The sequence below is a fragment of the Impatiens glandulifera genome, chromosome 8 (genome assembly GCF_907164915.1).
Source record: "Impatiens glandulifera chromosome 8, dImpGla2.1, whole genome shotgun sequence".
In the NCBI taxonomy this organism is placed as follows: Eukaryota; Viridiplantae; Streptophyta; class Magnoliopsida; order Ericales; family Balsaminaceae; genus Impatiens; species Impatiens glandulifera.
In genome coordinates, this window is record NC_061869.1 from 13,757,648 (window position 1) to 13,778,050 (window position 20,403).

General features: G+C 34.9%; 3 protein-coding genes across 3 annotated transcripts; all 3 read left to right on the plus strand.

The window, feature by feature from the left end:
- The first annotated feature begins 316 nt into the window (after positions 1–316).
- Positions 317–1,744, plus strand: LOC124913034 (beta-D-glucosyl crocetin beta-1,6-glucosyltransferase-like). Its single transcript, XM_047453659.1, has one exon. It carries the CDS (start codon positions 320–322, stop codon positions 1,742–1,744), a length of 1,425 nt encoding a protein of 474 aa, XP_047309615.1. The 5' UTR covers positions 317–319.
- Positions 1,745–2,190: 446 nt separating this feature from the next.
- On the plus strand, positions 2,191–5,070 carry LOC124913035 (60S ribosomal protein L35a-3-like). Its single transcript, XM_047453660.1, has 5 exons — positions 2,191–2,196; positions 3,398–3,528; positions 3,606–3,834; positions 3,924–3,966; positions 4,898–5,070. The coding sequence occupies exons 1-4, from the start codon at positions 2,191–2,193 to the stop codon at positions 3,963–3,965; spliced, it is 408 nt and encodes a 135-aa protein (XP_047309616.1). The 3' UTR covers position 3,966; positions 4,898–5,070.
- A 6,449-nt stretch (positions 5,071–11,519) lies between these two features.
- On the plus strand, positions 11,520–20,380 carry LOC124912582 (acetyl-coenzyme A carboxylase carboxyl transferase subunit alpha, chloroplastic-like). Its single transcript, XM_047453223.1, has 11 exons — positions 11,520–12,192; positions 12,277–12,351; positions 13,036–13,143; positions 13,233–13,393; positions 13,505–13,619; positions 13,695–13,849; positions 17,366–17,417; positions 17,496–17,564; positions 18,151–18,228; positions 18,311–19,394; positions 19,986–20,380. Exons 1-10 carry the CDS (start codon positions 11,851–11,853, stop codon positions 19,391–19,393), a joined length of 2,238 nt encoding a protein of 745 aa, XP_047309179.1. The 5' UTR covers positions 11,520–11,850; the 3' UTR covers position 19,394; positions 19,986–20,380.
- Positions 20,381–20,403: the final 23 nt, after the last annotated feature.

Here is a 20,403-nt window from a genome sequence, read left to right on the forward strand (position 1 = left end):
TTTTTAGTTTTTTTTATGACGAAGAACAATTCTGAAGAAGAAAAAAGAATGCGTTCAATAGTAGTTCTGAATTGATAGACTTTAAATAAATGCAACTTTGTTACGTACTCTTAGTTTATAGTGAAATTCTTGCCAAATGAAATGAAACTCAAAGTGCCCTAGCCAATCGATAACTTTTCGGTTTTTCACAACTTTTCCGTAATAATAAATCTGACACTTCGGTCTAACTTTATAAATAAAATTGAGATTCTTCTTTTCTCATTAACAAATTCAATTCATCTCTGAATCTGATTAAAGAAAAAAGTGAGATCCAGATCAGATGGAGATGGAGACGAAGAAGCCACGTTTGAATGTTTTAATGTTTCCATGGCTGGCATATGGTCACATCTCTCCTTACTTAGAACTTGCCAAAAGACTTGCCGACAGAAACTTCAAAATCAATCTATGTTCAACACCCATCAATCTGAGCTTTATCAGGAAAAGGGTCACGGAGAAACACACTCAATCGATCAAACTCATCGAATTCCATCTCCCATCTCAACCTGACCTTCCTCCCAATTTCCACACCACAAATGGCCTCCCACTTCACCTCAACTCAGTTCTCAAAAGAGCCATGGACATGGCCGGCCCATCTTTCACCCAATCATTACAACCCTCAAACCAGATATACTTCATTTACGACTACCACCAGCCATGGGCCTCCGTTGCCGCTTCTTCACTCGGAATACCCGCCGTTCAGTTCTTCCCTGTGTGCGCTTCCATCATCTGTTATCTTCGCCATAAAATTCTGAAACAGGACTTTGACTTCCCTTATCCCGCCATGAATCTTCGGGGAACTTACTGGAACCTGAAATTTCAAGAAATGATGAAAGGGTTCACAAATACTCAAGGAGGCCAAAGTACTGCAAGTCATTCTTCATTGACTAAAACCTGTGACATTATATTCGTCAAGACTTTTGGAGAAATGGAAGGGAAATACATCGAATATGGATCCAAACTACTTGGCAAAAGGATAGTCCCCACAGGTCCTCTCCTTCAAGAACAGGCAAACACTGCTGCTGATGATAATGATGATGATAGCTGGATCATGGAGTGGCTTAACAATAAAGATACATCATCAACCATTCTTGTGTCGATTGGATCAGAGTCCTTTCTATCGAAGGAGGAAACAGAGGAAATAGCAAAAGGGTTGGAGTTAAGCATGATGAATTTCATTTGGGTAGTTAGATTTCCTTCTGAGGAGAAGATTTCAATTGAAGAACCATTCCCCAATGGCTTCCTTAAGAGGGTAGGAGATAGAGGACTTGTAATTGAGAAATGGGCACCACAAGCTAGAATCTTGGGGCACCCAAATGTTGGAGGATTTGTAAGCCATTGTGGGTGGGGTTCTATAATAGAGGCTATGTCATTTGGAATCCCAATTGTGGCTATACCAATGAACTATGAACAACCGGTGACTGCAAGGCTAGTGGAGGAGATTGGTGTGGGTTTGGAAGTAAATAGAGATGATAATGGAGGGCTTAATGGGGTAGAGATTGCAGATTTGATAAGGCAATTGATAGTAGGTGAAAAGGGGAAGCAAATGAGGGATAAAGCAAGAGAAATGAGAGAAAATATCAAAAGTAAAGGGGAAGAAGAGATTGATGGTGTTGTTGAAGAATTGTACAAGCAATTCACAAGAAGAATATTGAATTCTCAAAGCTTAATTAACCCTATCTTATGTAATATAAGATTTGTGTTCTAATTTTTTTTATGATTTAAGACAGAAGTAGAAAGAAGTAAAGGAGTAACATTTCAAAGGGTTGAAATCAAAGGTAAGAAGGTAAGGTAAGGTTTTATGTTTAATATCATTTGATTTACTGTTTGGTATTTCTTTTTTGTTTGGTGTGGTTTGCATGTCATGGTGTTTGAATGGTTTGTGAATGATTATTTTGTGTTAAACAATCGTGTGACTGGAATTTATTGTTTGGACAATTTTAGGGTTTTGGGGAGATTTTGATTCAAAGGTTTGAACATGTTTTTTTTTTTTTTTTTTTGTCTTTGATGTCAAACTCATATAAGTGAAAAGTTTACTCAATTTCAATTGTGAGGAAGCCCATGTTACAAAATAATTATATTTATTAAAAAAAATTAGAACTTGTAACTTAAAAGAAAGTAGAGATTTTAATACCTATGATTAAAAAAAAGAAAATGAAGGTAGGAAGGTCAAAGTGACTACCTTTTGATGTGATCTTGTATATATACTTCTCTGTATTAAAATGTCAAATAAAAAAATAGTAAAATAGTAAGTTTACAACAAAATAGAGAACTAAAATAAAAATAAGAAGGAAAACATTACAAAGGGAAGTAAAGGAAAACATAGTTTTCTTTAATGCATGTTTAAGGCATAAAATGGGTTTCTTAACAATTTTAATTCCGTGCAATTCTCTTTTTTACTAAAATAAAAAATAAAAAAATAGGATTATGGATAAAAAGTTATGAAAGATGCATGAATCATGATCCAACAAAATAAACTAAGGAGAGTCTTGCATACATCATTTTGTTATGTTGGCAATGATCAAAATACCAAAATAACCCACATTTTAGGCATATTCATAAACCTTTTTTTTTTCTTGGCACCTTGTTATAACACCTTTATTAATTTATATCGTTAATAATATTATAATTTAGCCCTTCTAAATTAGAACCAAAAGATCCCGAGGAACCGAACGAAAAACCGTATGCCATCAGGACGAACCGAAAATGAGCGCGCACAAGTATATTTAATAACGCATATTTATAATCGCTCTCTTTTATAAATTTAAAGTGAAAATAGGTTAAAATGTTAAAATATAAACTTATTTTAAAAGTATAAAAAAAAGAGTTAAATGCACCCCTAAAAAAAATCACCAAATATATTATTTTTTTAAATTTAATAAAATTAATGCTATATATAGTTATATTATTTTATTTTTCTATGAGTAAAACAAATTATCTTTTTTTATATTGATTATAATTCATTTGATTATTTTTAAAATATTATTTTCAAACATTATATATATAATCAGTATCTCTTATTTATATACATTTAATATAATTGAATATATTAATTAATATTTCTATATATAAAGTTGTATTAATTTTTATTTTTTTTATTTTCATTGTCCCAAAAGTATTTTTTTAATGGGTTGTGTGGGCCTCTATTTATTATAAATTATGGATCAAGTTATATAGCCCATATTTGGATGTACTAGGCCCAAACAGTTTCCACAGACGAGACCTTTATAGAGTAAACCCTACTTCAATTTGCACACTGATCACTTTTCTAGGGTTTCGGCCGAATCATTCTCTCCTCAGTCGCCGTCCGTCGCAGCAATACAATCGCAATGGTGAAAGGGCGTCAAGGAGAGAGCATTAGGTTTATACTTCTCCCTCTCAATTGAATTTGTTACTTCGATTTCTGCAACGAGTTTATCAAAATAATGTTATTAATCCTTTGTTCCATTGCTGCAGGCTTTACGTTCGAGGAACGATTCTCGGATACAAAAGGTATGTCTGTATATTATACTTTATATCTTTCTGTGAAATTGGAATTAGTTGTAGATTTAATTGTAGTTTCACTTTAGGTCGAAGTCGAATCAGTATCCCAGCACTTCGTTGATTCAGATTGAGGGAGTGAACACGAAGGAAGAGGTGACTTGGTACCAGGGAAAGAGAATGGCTTATATATATAAGGCGAAGGTGAAAAAGAATGGATCTCATTATCGTTGTATTTGGGGAAAAGTTAGCAGGCCTCATGGAAACAGTGGTGTTGTACGAGCTAAGTTCAAATCCAACCTTCCTCCCAAATCAATGGTAAATCGCACGAACAACCTCTTCTATGTAAAAAAATCATCTTTTTTTTCAATTATGATCTTATTTTCCTATTTCCTATTTCAATGTAGGGAGACAGAGTTAGGGTTTTCATGTACCCGAGTAATATCTAAGGTGCGTAAATGATAGTATTACAGCTCATTTTTGCTGAAATTTCACATAGTCTTTATGTTTCATTGATGAAAATTCAAAACTTTATTGATGGTTTATAGTTGGTTTTCAGTGCAAGTTTATGATGCATGAATGTATTGTTTATGCTTAGTTTTTTCTGTGTCAAGAATATGAAGAAATGAATTGATGATGAGTTCTTTCTGCTCTTATAGTACCAACATAAAACATTATTGTATGTTCATTCTTATTTCAATTATTTTTTAAATTTAAGAAGTTATCAACCTTCCAAAATCATGACCCTCATTTCAACCTCAAACTTGAAGCATTGTCTTTTAGGCAAAAAATCTTTCCCTTGATGGGTTATTCATATTACCAATTATATTTGTGATATTCACTCCTTTTAAATATTTCTTCCAGACTTAAGAAAATTTTCTTGTTCTTTTGCTTGTTAGCCAGAAGTTTATGTGTAAAAGGAGGTCTATATAGAATACTATATATAACCATTTTTTTTCTTTTAAAGATAAGTTGTGATTGTTTTCTCAAATCAATTAAAGTTTGTCTATTTCTTTTGGGATATATATTGTTTTTGTGTTTGGTTAAGCATGTTTGATTGAGTTAGATTTAAATTGCATTTTTTACTTAGATTATGATTCCAAATCTTATGAGGGAAGTCCAATTGATAAGAGTCTTAGTCAATTTTCGAACACTTTAAGTTTAAAGAAAAAATTGTTATTATCTCGTTTGAAATTGACTGGTAGAGTTGAAATTGACTATGGATCATATTTGTGAGTACTAAAACATCCCTATCTAAGAATTAGAGCCATTTTGTTTAATCATCCTTTCTGTGCATTCTTGTTAATTCTTCATTTATGAATCCATAACTATTACGAGTTTATTCAAATTATTTGTTAACAGAATTGTATTCTTGTTTCAGGTTTCTGCTTTAGGAGTTTGAATTGGTGCAAAATTAGTTTAGATTCGAGCATTCGGGTTGGTTCAACATATCGAGTGTTGATTTTGTTTCTCCACACTTTCTTGTTATATCAGATGCAAATTGAAATGTTTGATTTTATAATGGTTTAAATTTTTTGACATTTAGATCTTTAATACTTGCCTTGGCATCTCATATCAGAAGCTCTAAAAATCTTTTGTTAACTTCAATTTAAAGTTATGTAAAAGACTTTATTTATATTTAACATTTCTCTATTAAGTTAGATTATACAAATTTACTTTTAAAAGCATATTCACCCTTTATTTAAAAATAATAAAATTATGTTTGGCAAAAAAAAGGTTTAACAAAATAGTTTTGTAGAGTAACTAAGATTTGATATATTTTAAAATATTTCTCAATAAATGAAAATTAATTACATTTTGTAGATTTTTTTGTTAAAATAACTCATTTTTTGACAACCATTTTTAAAGATTGTGTTTGTATTTTCTGAAAATTCATTATATTTTGTTTAATAAAATAGATTAGTTGTATTGAATAGAGGAATTCATTTTGACATGAGTACATCATAATTTTTTTTTCTCTATAAATATAAGTTATTTATATTTTAACATATTTTTATGTGATGTGATATGTTGTATCTACGTTTTGATTTAATTAGAAAAAATTATGAATCTACATAAACAAATCCCACGACCAACTCATTACAATACGACGATTAAAGTATTTTGTGCTGAATTTTTGAAGAATTATTTCTCCACCAAGAAGCAACTATAGAACTTAGTGCGTTGGCCCAAAATTGCACTGGTATCTCAACCATGAAAGGAAGATGGTTGGCCCAAAATTGCACTGGTATCTCAACCATGAAAGGAAGATGGTCATAGCGAGTCCTGAGTGGTTAGATTGTTCTAATTAAAAATCAAATGAATCAAATCAGTGATAGTAAGGAAGAGGGTTTTCAAGGACTCACTATGATCATCTTACTTTCATGGTCCCATGAGATACAAGTGCTATTTTGGGCCTAACACACAAAGTTTTATAGCTGCTTTTTGTTGGAGAAATGGTTCTTCAATTGGGCCTTCAGGTGTGAATCTGAAATTCTTCCCAAAAAGTTTTAATCATTATATTGTAACGAGTGATCGTGGGTTTTTTCGTCTTTCCCTTTCCCTTTTCTGTTTTGTTACAATTCCAAGAAGAACGTTGACCGTTCTTGATGTACATTCTCGACGAGCGACATCATGATACCGAAACCCAACTGACCTATACGACATTTCTATCACCCTAATAACACCAAAATTTAAGTACATTTTGCTTGATTGAGCCGATTTAGTATCCTAAAAAAGGCATAAATCCCATCTTTTGTTTGGAATTAAGGCTTTCAAATGCAAGTCATGATTGATCCAACTAGAATCCAGTTTTTGATCTTATCCATCCACTATTCTATTTGACAAATCAAATTGTGATGTCACATTTTTTTTTTATCAAAACAGAAATCTTAAAGTCGATTTCCAGTGGCTCAATCGATTTTCAGATCCAGAGACAAAGAGAATCGGCGGAAAGTCGTAGGAAGCGTGAATCTGTTGAATCTTACCATTTCTTAACTGTGTGCATCCTGATTTGCGATATAGCGCGGAAACAAGCTTGGAGACGATCGATCTGAAGTTGAAGAAAGCGTCTTTAGAGAGAGAGAGGAGCGGGATAAATGGCTAAAGGAGCGAGCCTAATACTTTTTATCCAGTGACACGCTCCGAAATTTTTAACAATTGCGAACTTAAATGTCACTAAACCCGTTCTACCCAAATAAACTTAGCCATGTTTCATACTTTCGGACATGCCTTATATCTAATTTGTTTTCACTAAACCCGTCAAAAAAATATGAATTGGTCTCCAGCGCATTTAAAATTATGCGCTGGTCACTAACTCATTTACTCCCCTTTTTAGGATCATTTAGTCAAATTTTCTTTATAAATCACACTTCATTATTAAAATTTTAATTGAGCTCTATTTATATCTTATTTTTTTAACGAGAAATGATAAAGCCAACGAATGGCTAGCGAAAGCAAGGCCACGAATCCTACGTGGCCTTGCCAGCTAGGAGAGAGAAAAAAAAAAAAAAAAAAAAAAAAAAAAATTAAAACGTTTCTGCTCCTCTTTCTTCTTTCTTCTTCCCTCTCTTTCTTCTTTTAATTTATCACATCCGGCATCCCGACTTATCTGGCGATTTATCACTCCGGCATCCCGACTTCTCTGGCGATTTATCACTCCGGCATCCCGACTTCTACTTTCTTCTTTCGCTCGCTCGAAAATGGTAAGACACTTCTCATTCTTTAATATTTCAGTTTCAGATTCGTCCGCCTTCGTGTTCATTTCGAAATATTTTCTTTTCAGGCTGGTGTTTCAGGTAAATCTCCATGCAAGGCCCCAAGATCTCCAAGGACAAGGTAAATAAGACATCTTCTATTTTAGAATCGTAGGGTTAGCGTTTTGCGGTTAGGGTCAGGGTTTTGCAGTTAGGGTTAGGGTTTCAGAGTTTAGGGTTAGGGTATTGCTGCATTATGGTTCTCGAAACAAAGTTTTCTTTACCCGAAAGTCTGATTTAATTGTGTATGGTTGTATTATGGTTAGCCAAAACTAAATTTTTTGGGTATTTGCTGAATTTAGGGACCCGAAATAGGCTGTTATGGGTCCCGAAAGTGGGATAACTTCATGTTTGGCTGAATTTAGGGTCCCGAAAGTGTGATTTCGGGACCCGAAATAGGCTGTTATGGGTCCCGAAATTGGGATAACTTCATGTTTGGCTGAATTTAGGGTCCCGAAAGTCTGGTTTCGGGACCCGAAATAGGCTGTTTCTGGACCTGAAAGTTGGATTACTTAAAGTTTGGCTGAATTTAGGGTCCCGAAAGTGTGTTTCGGGACCCGAAATGGATGGTTTCGGGACCCGAAAGTAGGATTACTTAATGTTTGGCTGAATTTAGGGTCCCGAAAGTGTGTTTCGGGACCCGAAATGGATGGTTTCGGGACCCGAAAGTAGGATTAATTAATGTTTGGCTGAATTTAGGGTCCCGAAAGTGTGTTTCGGGACCCGAAACGGATGGTTTCGGGACCCGAAAGTAGGATTAATTAATGTTTGGCTGAATTTAGGGTCCCGAAAGTGTGTTTCGGGACCCGAAACGGATGGTTTCGGGACCCGAAAGGTGGTTTCGGGACCCGAAACGGGTGGTTTCGGGACCCGAAACGGGTGGTTTCGGGACCCGAAAGGTGGTTTCGGGACCCGAAAGGTGGTTTCGGGACCCGAAACGGGTGGTTTCGGGACCCGAAACGGGTGGTTTAGGGACCCGAATTGCTTCATTTAAGTGATTATTTGCTTCATGGCTTTTAAATGTTTATCATTTGTTGTTGTAGGGCAAATAAACGTAAAAGTATTGTCCAAGAATCAGCTCCCAATCCAGCTCCCAAAGCAGCTTCCAAACCAGTTCCCAAATCCCCTAGAGCAACAGCTCCCAATGCAGCTCCCAAATCAGTTCCAAAATCCCCTAGAGCAACAGCTCCCAAAGCAGCCCCCCACAACTTATTTTTAACTAGGACATCGTCTAGTGGCCTTTTCAATCTTCTTCAAATGCTGTCTAAGGAACAAAAAGATGCTGTGAAGTCAATAGGCTTTGGCGCTCTACTTTCATTATCGCTTTCAAAATGCCCCGGGGAAATCTCTCGTTATCTAGTCAGAAAGTTTGACTGCAATAAATGTTCATTCACCCTAGAGAATGGCGAGGAAGTGAAAATCGAAGAAGAGGATGTTCATATGGTATTGGGTCTCCCCAGAGGGGAGCTGGATATTTTAGAATATCAGAATAACGAGATTGATGACAAGTTGAGGGCATTTAGGACTCGATGGGGTAACCCCGATAATGGCGCTCCTTTAGCGACTGCTATGCCGATCAAAATCATTGAGAACAAAGCTGCTGACAACAATTTCAAGATAGACTTCGTATTATATGTTGTCAGTTGCTTTCTCTGGTGTGATCACCTAGGTAACCTATCCAGGTATATCTCATTTGTATTATTTTCAATTGCCTGACAACAAATTTGTATTGTTAAATAATCCTCAAATATGTTTTTTTCATTTGCAGGTATAGAATTCTGAAATCTATTTCAGATGTTGACAATATCAAGAAGTTCAATTGGTGCAAATTTGTACTTGAAGGATTAGTTCAATCATGCGCAAAAGTGAAGCAGAATGAAAAACGACATTTCCAAGGACCACATACGTTCTTTATCGTAAGTTATCACTCATTCATTTTCATGTTTTCAAAAATATTTAGTTTTAACATATGTATGTTTTCAGCTATGCTACGTGTATAGGGTGAGCAACCCTGTACTGGGAGGAGTTACTGAGCGACGATTTCCTATACTGTCATGTTGGAATGACACAACGTTGAAGTTTAGGCTGGATACAGAGTTGGATAATGGAGGATTCGGACGTGGAAGCGTTCTGGGACGCATTCCACTACCCGGGATGTGGGATGAGAGCGACGACGAGGATAATGATTTCAGAGAGAACGACGAGGAGGAGAACGAGGAGGGTGATATTGATGGGGTGTCTCAGACCCCAAAGGAGGCGGCGGCAGCAGCAACAGAACCTAGGAATAGGTCACCTCCTCTGAACACAGCTCCGGATGAGGTCGGAATTACATTTACAGAGAATTTGGTGTGCGTTACGAAATGTACAGTGATGCTTGAAAAAGCGATGAGAAAAATGGAATGTTTAAGTTCAGGCTGGGATGCAACACCATTGTATGACAACGCCATGCACATCATTTACAGAGCAATGGACAAGAATAAACTTTTCAGGGATGCCATGCATAAATACTTCAAGGATGAAGCACCTTCTGAAACACAATGTGACAAAGATGACGAGGAGGTGGGTCTTGATGAGGCCGGTGACAAGGAGCCTGCTCAAAATGACGGTGGTCTTGATGAGGCCGCTGACAAGGAGGTGGGTCTTGATGAGGCCGGTGACAAGGAGCCTGCTGCTCAAAATGTTGAGGGGAATCACACAGATGACGATGGAAAAGAGGTGCCTCCAAGAAAAAGAAGGAAAAATCCCGTGCGACAAATGAAAGTTCCAGCAAACCTTAAATCTCCATATATGACGCAGGACAAGCCAAAGAACTTCGAGTCTGCTTTACAATCTGTCTTCGTTATTGGTCTAGGCTGATGAAACTTATTTTTTGCCTTCGATTCTTTCATAAAACTCTTGGCACAACCAACGCTGAAATATTTCCTCTTACCACCTACATTTTTGCTCCCTAATTTGGTAATGCCGAATCCCGTTAAGTGGGCATATGATGTGTAGAATTCAAGAAGTTGTTCTTCGGAGGAAAATGTCATTCCAACACTAGGAATGTGACTGCAAAAATTATGTGAAACCGTAAGAAAAAGTCCATAAAACACCCATTTCGGGTCCCGAAACAACTCGTTTCGGGTCCCGAAACCACCTTTCGGGTCCCGAAACCACCTTTCGGGTCCCGAAACCACCAGTTTCGGGTCCCGAAACCACCCGTTTAGGGTCCCGAAACCACCCGTTTAGGGTCCCGAAACCACCCGTTTCGGGTCCCGAAACCACCTTTCGGGTCCCGAAACCACCATGTCGTCCCGAAACGACCTATTTCGGGTCCCGAAACAAAACAATGTTTGTCCCGAAATGGTTGATTTTGACCCTTTCTTGTCCCGAAACGACTCATTTCGGGTCCCGAAACACAAAATTTTTTTACCCAAAACACAGCATTTTCTTACAAGACACCACACATTTCGGGACAAGGAAGGACCCTTTCTTGTCCCGAAACCAACCATTTCGGGACAAGGAAGGACCCTTTCTTGTCCCGAAACCACTAGATCTGTTCAGGGTACCTTTGGGGTTCAACGGGGGTGGATCTGTTCAGGTTAAGTTCTTCATCTACTGGGTTGTGCAAGTTTGGTGCTTCTGTATCCTGAAAATTCAAACCGTTTAAATCCCATATATACATCTGTAAAATGTAAAACCCTAGATCTGTAAAATCTAAACCCTAGATCTATAAAATCTAAACTCTGGATCTATTAAAAAAATAATAAAGATCCTTAAAAAGGATACCATTGAGAAGTAAATGCAGCCGTGGAAAAGAAATAAATGCAGCCGGAGAAGAGAAATAAATGCTGCCGGAGCTGGAGAAGAGAAATAAATGAAGTTTTTCAGAGAGAGAAAGAAATGCAGAAATATGAAACCCTATTGGGTGAAAGAGGAGCAGAAACGTTTTAATTTTTTTTTTTTTTTTTTTTTCTTTCTCTCTCCTAGCTGGCAAGGCCACGTAGGATTCGTGGCCTTGCTTTCGCTAGCCATTCGTTGGCTTTATCATTCCTCTTTTTTAACATTTCAATCATTAAAACATTAAACATACTCACTAAAATTTTAAATATAAAAATTATTAAATTAAATAAATAAATTTAAAATTTATATATTTTATTATTTTATTATTTCAAAAACCCAACAAAACTCCCACATAACATCAAACAAACTCAAAACTTAGAATTTAAATGAATGAGGATTTTGTGATTGAATCAAAATTGTATTTAATTCTACAAATATGAACCCTAAAACCATTTCTCCTGTCATCTTCACCTGATGAAGATGAAGCTTGCTGACTCATTCCGATTACCACACCTCTCTCTCTATCTCTCTCACTTTCGCTCTCTAACATTCATTGCATAGAATTATCTCGTCCTTCGCCTCGATTGCTCCTCGAATTACCAGGTTTTCTTGTCTGCTTTCCTAATTCATGCATTCTTATTTTCCTGAAATGTCGGAAGGCTTGTCCTTTACTACTTCAGGTGGAGAGTATCCGTAGATAGCTTATTCGTTAGTTCACTTTAGAATTGAAATCTGTTTATGACACAGGAGAGGATAAATGGCTTCATTGTCTCATTCTCTGGTCACGTCTCGTGGGAATTTGGTATCGGGAGGTTCAGTTTCGGATCTTATTAGAAGTTCAAGTAATGGGTTATCTGGTGTTCCTTTGAAATCCCTTGGGAGGACACGTTTTGGAATAAAGACAAAGGATTTGAGAGTTTTTTCAAAGTTGGGGAAGGTGAAGAAACATGACTATCCATGGCCAGATAATGCTGATCCTAATGTGAAAGGAGGGGTCCTTAGTCATCTTTCTCATTTTAAGCTTTTGAAAGAGAAACAGAAGCCTGTTACTCTAGACTTTGAAAAACCATTGATGGATTTACGGAAGAAGATAATTGATGTGAGATGATGTCTTATATATGACTCAGTATATGTGTAACTTTTCAGAATCCTATGTTCTTAATTGTTCTTTTCTATTTCTCAGGTGCAAAAGATGGCAAATGAAACTGATTTAGATTTCAGTGATCAGATTATCTTACTTGAGACCAAATACCAGCAGGTTTCAATCCTCTTTTGTTATTGCTCAATATGACATAGACTGTGAATATGTTTGTTCTTTTGATAAAGTTGAGATTTAAGATGGTCCTAGCATATAAGGTTATTATTGATTGTTTTATTATTGGAGAAAGAATGCATTGGTTTTCCAAAAGAATCTTAGAAGGGCAAAATGCAGGATTTCAACATGTTGGAAGATATCTATGTCACATTCATAGAAATGGTCCTGGGGGGCAAACTCATGTTCATTAAGCCCTACCATAATTTATGATTTCATTTGTTATCTGTCCTAATATCCAACTTGTAATCCAGCTTAAAAGCCAACTACTTTTTTTATACCAAGTGAAAGCGAAATTGGATTGGAAAATTTCTTGTAGATATTTGTGGATCAAAATCCATCAAAAAGTTCATTTTCCAAATGAACTTTAATTTGATTTAGCCACACTTCTTTTACCAAACGAAAGATAATATGTTTACGAAAATAAATTAGCGAAACATAAATCCTACTTTCTAATAAGCTCAATTGTGATCTTTATTTTCCTATTTCTAAATTGTCAGTAATTGCATTACATGGAAATAATTTCTGTATGCTATATTCCATCTATAATGGTATTTTTTTTGGGTTATTTATCTCATGCCATCAGTTCCTGTTGAAGTCAGGTTATGAAGTTGATATTCTCAATTTCAGGCTCTCAAGGATCTGTATACACATCTAACACCAATACAACGAGTCAATATTGCCCGGCATCCAAACAGACCAACTTTTCTTGACCACGTGTTAAATATTACTGAAAGGGTACCGTTCTTGCAGTTTTCTGATGGATTTTTTTTATAACATACATGGTTTATTTAAAGCCTGTTCATTTTCATATTTCGCTTATCCAGTTTGTGGAACTTCATGGAGATCGTTCTGGTTATGATGATCCTGCCATTGTCACTGGTCTTGGGACCATCAATGATAAAAACTACATGTTCATAGGTCATCAAAAAGGTAGAAATACAAAGGAGAACATTCAACGCAATTTTGGAATGCCTACTCCTCAAGGGTATGTACCTTAATGTTGATAATTGGAAGTCGCATCCGCTACAATTCTCTTTATACAAACTTTAACATTTAAAAGAAGTTACAATATTATCTGTTGCCTTTATACATTCAGTTATCGGAAGGCATTGCGCATGATGTACTATGCGGATCACCACGGTTTCCCCATAGTCACATTTATCGACACTCCAGGTGCATATGCAGACCTTAAATCAGAAGAACTAGGCCAAGTATGTAATTACCATTCTCTACACTAAATTCTCCCAATGATAGTTTAATAGAACAAATGCTCTTTTTGGATGCAGGGTGAAGCCATAGCTCATAATTTGAGGACCATGTTTGGTCTAAAGGTACCAATTATTTCCATAGTAATCGGAGAAGGTGGCTCTGGCGGGGCTCTGGCAATTGGATGTTCTAATATAATGTTGATGCTGGAAAATTCAGTTTTTTATGTTGCCAGGTTAGTTGAAGTGTGTACCTTCCACTAGCTACAATTTTACTCTCAAAATTTGCAACAATTTGGTCTCTCCCATTTAGACATGATAATAGTTGCTCTTTATACAACTGCTATAATATCCAAAATACAAGTATCCTTCTAACAAATAGATATTTGTAGCAAAGGATGGGATTTTTGTTTTTTTGTGAATAGGAAGATACTTCTTATTAATAATGATTTTTTTAATAAATTTTTTATTGATTTGTTTAACATGCTCAGTTCTTATTTTTAAGAACAAAAATATACAATATAAATTTCATCAGTCGAATACAAAAGTATCAAAACTACATGTGCTGTGGACAACATCTGATCAAGATCCAATCCCATTCTTTACACAACGTCTAGTTGGTGAAACTGTTCGGATTCTGCTTTCACACTCTATTATGAATCAACACATTTTGAGTAGATTTTTTTTCATACTTCATTGTCTCGCCTTGTCTTGACGAATTGTCTAGAATTTCATTCATGCTATATCTCGTAGATCATTTCCCCAAAAGTGCATTTGTGGATCTTCGAGTAAAGGTTCTTCTTTTTTGTCTTCTTGATTACCCAATCCTTTAGGCCATGCCAATCTCTTGAAATTCTCTTGTTGTCCACACATTTATTGAGTTTCCTTCAGATATAAGTGTATGAGCAATCACATAATAGATGCTTCAGTGTCTCCTCACATCCTAAAAAATATGCAATGAACGTTTTCAACAATCATGAATCTTCGTAGTTTGTCCTTCGTCATGAGTCTTTTATGGAATACCAACCAAAGAGTGAATCGATGCATAGGAGCCACTTTTATGAAATTATAGTGAATCCATTTAACCTGCAACTGAGTCCTTAGATAACGCCTAAATTTGCTTCATGATTAAGATCGTGTTCCATTCTTCACAGTCTGTAATTCCAAGGCCACCTTCTTAATTGAGGACACAAATTGTGTCCCACAGTGGCCACCTAAATATTCTTCCCTCCCAAGGCCACCTTCTTGTTTGGGAGACAAGTTGTGAATATTCTTGCCTCCTTTTCGCTCATGCACCAAATTAATTTTCTCATCATTTATTCAAGTTCTTCATGACTTTCTTAACAGTGATTTTGAGGCATTATGAATGAATATTCTCTTGAGAAGAGGCTTATATGGAGGTTTACATGTTCCCAGTGTACTCTTGCTAGGGACGGATCTAGGTAGGGGTTGTACTAGTTGTTTAGTGGATTTTAAGATAAATTGCATATAAGTTTCTGGGTTTGACTCTCCCCAAGTGCGTGTTTTTTTACATTAAGATCAAGTCCACGCTAACTCTAATTTCTGACTCTATTCCTACTCTTGCCTCATATGTCAACTTTTAGGGGTTGTTATATTACTAAATTTAAATGATCAGATACTTATTTGAATTAAGTTCATTTGATAGCTATTATTTAAAAATCACTAAATTTATGGATTCAGCTCAAAGGTAAGGTATTGGGATAAATAATAAATTTAGTAATGTGGTTGGAGAGCTTTTTCAAATTTAGGACCCTCCTAATATTTTGTCAAAAAACTTTTTTTTCCCCTTATTTAATTATATTTAGAACTCACATTAACATCCGTTATTTATTTAACGTTAATTTGTTTTTTTTTTTCTTTCTTTATTATATTTCTAACCTAATTGATTTATTTCTTTCTTTTCTTCCTTCCATTGGCGTCCGCGCGCAATCTCAAACCAACAGGGTGACCGTTCGTTCTACTTCATCGATGGTTATTCTTCACCCTCTGTTTTCTTCATCGGCTGTTTTCTCCGTCCACTGTTTTCTTCATTGATTCTTCTTCGTCAACTGTTCTTCTTCGTCAACTGTTCTTCTTACAGGTATGGGTCATACTTAAGCATCTAGGAATATAAACGGCTAGGGAGGCCCATATTTGCATTTATAATCAGTTCTAATCAAATATAGGTTTAAACTTTAAGTTATGGTTTAAGTTCAGGTATGAGTCATCCTTGTCGCAAATATAAGTTTTCCATTTTTTAGGAATACGAGCTGATTCAAAGTTAGTGCATCAAATCCTCACAAACTTGAATGAATCCTCACAAACCATAACATAGAATCAGCTCCTTTCTAACCATAACTATAGGTTAGTTTGAATCAACAATATTCCTAAAAAATGGAAACCCTATATTTGCGATAAGGATGGCCCATACCTGAATTTAAACCATAACTTAAAGTTTAAACCTATACATGATGAAAACTGACTATAAATGCAAATATGGACCTCCCTAGCCGTTTATTTTCCTAGATGCTTAAGTATGACCCATACCTGTAAGAAGAACAATGGACGAATAAAGAACCGTCAATGAAGAAAACAGTGGACGAAGAAGAAGAACCGTCGATGAAGAGGAACGATCGGTTTGTTGCCCTGTGAGTTTGAGATCGCGCGCAGATGCCAATGGAAGAAAGAAATAAAGCAATTAGGTTAGAAATATAATAAAGAAAGAAAAAAAAACAAATTAACGTTAAATAAATAACTGACCGTCAGTTATTTATTTAACGTTAATTTGTTTTTTAAATATAATTAAATAAGGTTAGAAGAGTTTTTTAAATGACAAAATATTAGGAGAGTCCTAAATTTGACAAAGCTCTCCAACCACAATACTAAATTTATCATTTATCCCTACAAAATATGGTTTAATTCGGTAAGTTTTAATTTACTTAACTCGGTAATCTAACAACAACCAATAGACAACCTTAACCCTGAAAATTAATCAACTTAACATTAAAGTATTTTTTAATATTTTCCAGACATTAGTTTCAGCCTTTCAGGTTTTATAAAACCAACTTATATTAAGTACTTGAAATTTATTTATATATTGAGCCTATTTGGAAACTTCTTGCGCTCTTGTTATCTAATGAAAGTTGACCTTTTTAAAAATAAATATCGAGCCTATTTGGAAACTAGTATTTTTTTTCACAATATTTGTTGATCCAATTAGAAATGCGAAAGTTGAAATTGAAAGTGATGTTTCTTTGTTTGGTATAAGATTTTTGTATAGATAATGATCTAGATTATAGTGTGATTTGTCTTACTTCATTTGGTATACAAATGATTTTCAAAACGATGATCCAAACTATAATTTAATTCTTTTGCTTCATTTGATATTGGGATTTATTTTTCTAGATCATGATCCGAACTATATGATCAAATTAATTTTTGAAACATCATCCATATTATTTTATACATAATTGTGATTTTTGGCAAACAATCAAACATATCAAACATAACAGATGTATATTTTTTCGGACCACGAATTACATACAAAACAAATTGTATAACAAAACATCTCATTTTCATATAGTATATTTAGTATTTATTTTTCACATATTCAGTATTCAACCTTCAATACATAATTTCCAGTTCATCAAACGTACCCTAATTTTTTTCTTTTGAGAATGCCTACAGAAAACATTTACTGGTCCTTTAGATGATATGCTTATTTCTGGCTCATCTATTTTACTGTGGTGCAGCCCTGAAGCTTGTGCAGCTATTCTGTGGAAGAGTGCCAAAGCTGCTCCAAAGGTTTGCATCATCGATTGTTCTTAAGCATGCCGATGAAGAGATTAGTATCTTATGAAACTTGTGATTTCCTTCATGTAGGCTGCTGAGAAACTAAGGATAACTGCTGGAGAGCTGCTCAAGCTACAAATTGCAGACGGAATCATCCCTGTTAGTTCTTCACTCGCATGGCCAAATTCGTACATTTTCTTTTCTTTAATTCATTTTATTGCTTGCTTACATGATTTTTTTTAATATTTATCTAGCAATGGTTTTGTTATCTCATATGGTCAATTTTGTACTACTTGCTTGTGATTTGACTAGAATATTGATAGCTCACATTTTCCTTTTTGTTCTTTATCAGTAGTACATTCTGCTTTATTCAAAACAATATGGAACAATTGTTTTATTTTAGGATAGAAGTTCACGCTTCCTGAACTTGTATCAAATGCTTGTTTTGCTTCCTCAACTTGTGTCGGGCTTGTTTTGTTCTATGTACATTTTAAAAGGCATAATTTATTTCTCGTTGACATTGGTTAACTTTGTTAAGCTCTTAAATTATCTGTACACAATTTTTGCAGCTTCTAAATCTCAATTATTCTCTATAAAATGCATACGAAGACATCAACTGAGTTAACAAGGAAATGACAAACAAAAGTAGTTTGAGCAATTTGAAGTTTTATTGCAATTTCAGGAACTTCTTTCCTTCTAAATTGCTTTTGCGATCCTAGTGAAACAAATAAATTTTATTTTTCAGGAGCCACTTGGGGGTGCTCATGCCGATCCACACTGGACATCACAACAAATAAAAACCGCAATTCTTGATTCAATGGAGGTTAGTAACAATATTTGATCTTTGTATGAAATGAATCATATTTTTTTAGTAAAGGTTACAAATGTTTATACTTGGTGTAAAGGAGCTGAATAAGATGGATACAGAAAAGCTGCTTGAGCATCGAATGCTGAAGTTCCGCAAACTTGGTGGATTCCAAGAAGGAATCCCAGTGGATCCAATCAAGAAAGTCAACATGAAAAAGAAAGAAGAACCCATTATTAAACCCGGAATGAGTCCCGAGGAGTTAGAAGGCGAAGTTAAAGAGTTAAAGCAGAAAATCCTAAAAGCCAAGGAATCATCTAGCGAGCATCCTGAATCTGGTCTGAACGAAATGATAAAGAAACTGAAGATAGAAGTCGATTATGAATTATCCGAAGCGATGAAAGCCTTAGGATTGACTGACAGGTCGGTTGCACTTCAACAAGATTTCGAAAAATCGAGAAATTCAAAAGATCATGCCACAATTCTTGCTCTGAACGAACAAATCGAGAACCTAAAGAATGAATTCAAGCAGAATCTGCATACAGCTCCAAATTACAAAAGCTTGAAGTATAAGATTGATATGTTATCAGAATTATCTCGAGCCAAAGATCTATCTGAGAAGAATGGAAAAATCGGCTCATTGAAACAAGAAATTAATAAGAAATTCGAAGAAATCCTAGACCGACCAGATTTAAAGGGAAAGATAGAGTCCATAAGAAAGGAAATTGAAGGATCCGAAGTAGAATCAGCGACTGATTTAGATCAGGATCTGAAGGATAATATATTGAAGCTAAAAGAAGAGATCGAGATGGAATTTTCCAACATTCTAAAACAATTGGATTTGCACATTGAACCGCCTACATTATCCGCGATCAAGAACAAGGCAGATGAACTTAACCAACAAACAATGGAGGTTATAGAGGATATGATCAATTCATCTGATTTAAAAGACCAGATTGAGCAGTTGAAGGTAGAGAGGGCAAAAGCGGGACAAAATCCAAGTTTGGAAACAAAGAATAAGATCGAGGGCCTTGAACAAAATATAAGACAGGCCCTTGTAGATGCTATGGATTCTTCTGTCTTGAAAAAGAAATACGAGAGGCTGATGTCCGAATTTTCTGAGGCTGTGAATTCTTCTGAAACAAGTCAGGTCAATTTTGAAACAAACAGTAGCTTTTCTTAAGGTAAGTCTTCAAACATTTCCTTTCAACTATATATTTACTCAAATTAAATTAGTTCTTTTGTAATCCTTTTTGTTTATTATACATGGAAAAATTGCTCTTATTGAAAAAGTTTATGTGTAAATATGCCACAAAGTTCTTATTGTTTGATATATATATAAGATTAACTGTTTTTTGGAACAAATCTTGATTGATAAAAAAGTTTTTAGTATATTTTATAATGACAAAGAATGAATTAATTGGTGTTTTTTAGTTGATAATTTGAAGGTAGAAGTGATTGATGATTTAGTTGGCCTTGTTTGATTTGGAGTTATTTTTATGACTAGGTGAAATTTTCAAATAATCCTATTTGATTTACATTATGAAAAACCTGGTTGTTTGAGTAAAATGATGTTAAAGGTATAAATATATATGAAGAAGTTATTTTGGTTGTGATTTGAATTATGTGATTGCTGAGTAGATTGTGAATTGGACAATCCACATCAAACAAGGCCTTGGATTCCAATGCTAAAGTTTTAAAAACTCTATAATCAGACTTGTAAATGTTCTTTATTTGACATGCGGCTGTTTATTCATCTCTTTTGTTTTTTTAAGGTGCTTGGGGAAAGAAATCTTGAAGAGTAATGAAATTCCCAAACCATCACCCTTCATTTCAAAAGATCTCCAAATTCCTTTTGGGATATAGAGGGCGATTCACGATTTTCTCACCATTTAGGATACAATTGATTTAGCTCGGTTATTGATTAAATGAAAAGATATGTCGTTTCTCATGAGTTAGGTTCATACATTAGATCTAAATTCATGGTTGTGTTGTCCCCAAACCCCTTCCTTTTTAGATAGTTATGTCTGTTGATTAAAGACTTTGTATAAAATACAATGCCTAAGGAACACTTTTTTTAAGACTTTGTATAAAATAGAATGCCTAAGGAAAACATATATTTTTTAGTAAATTGCTTAATAATGTTTATATGGAAACACTTTTTGTATCTGATATTGATCTGGATAAGAAATT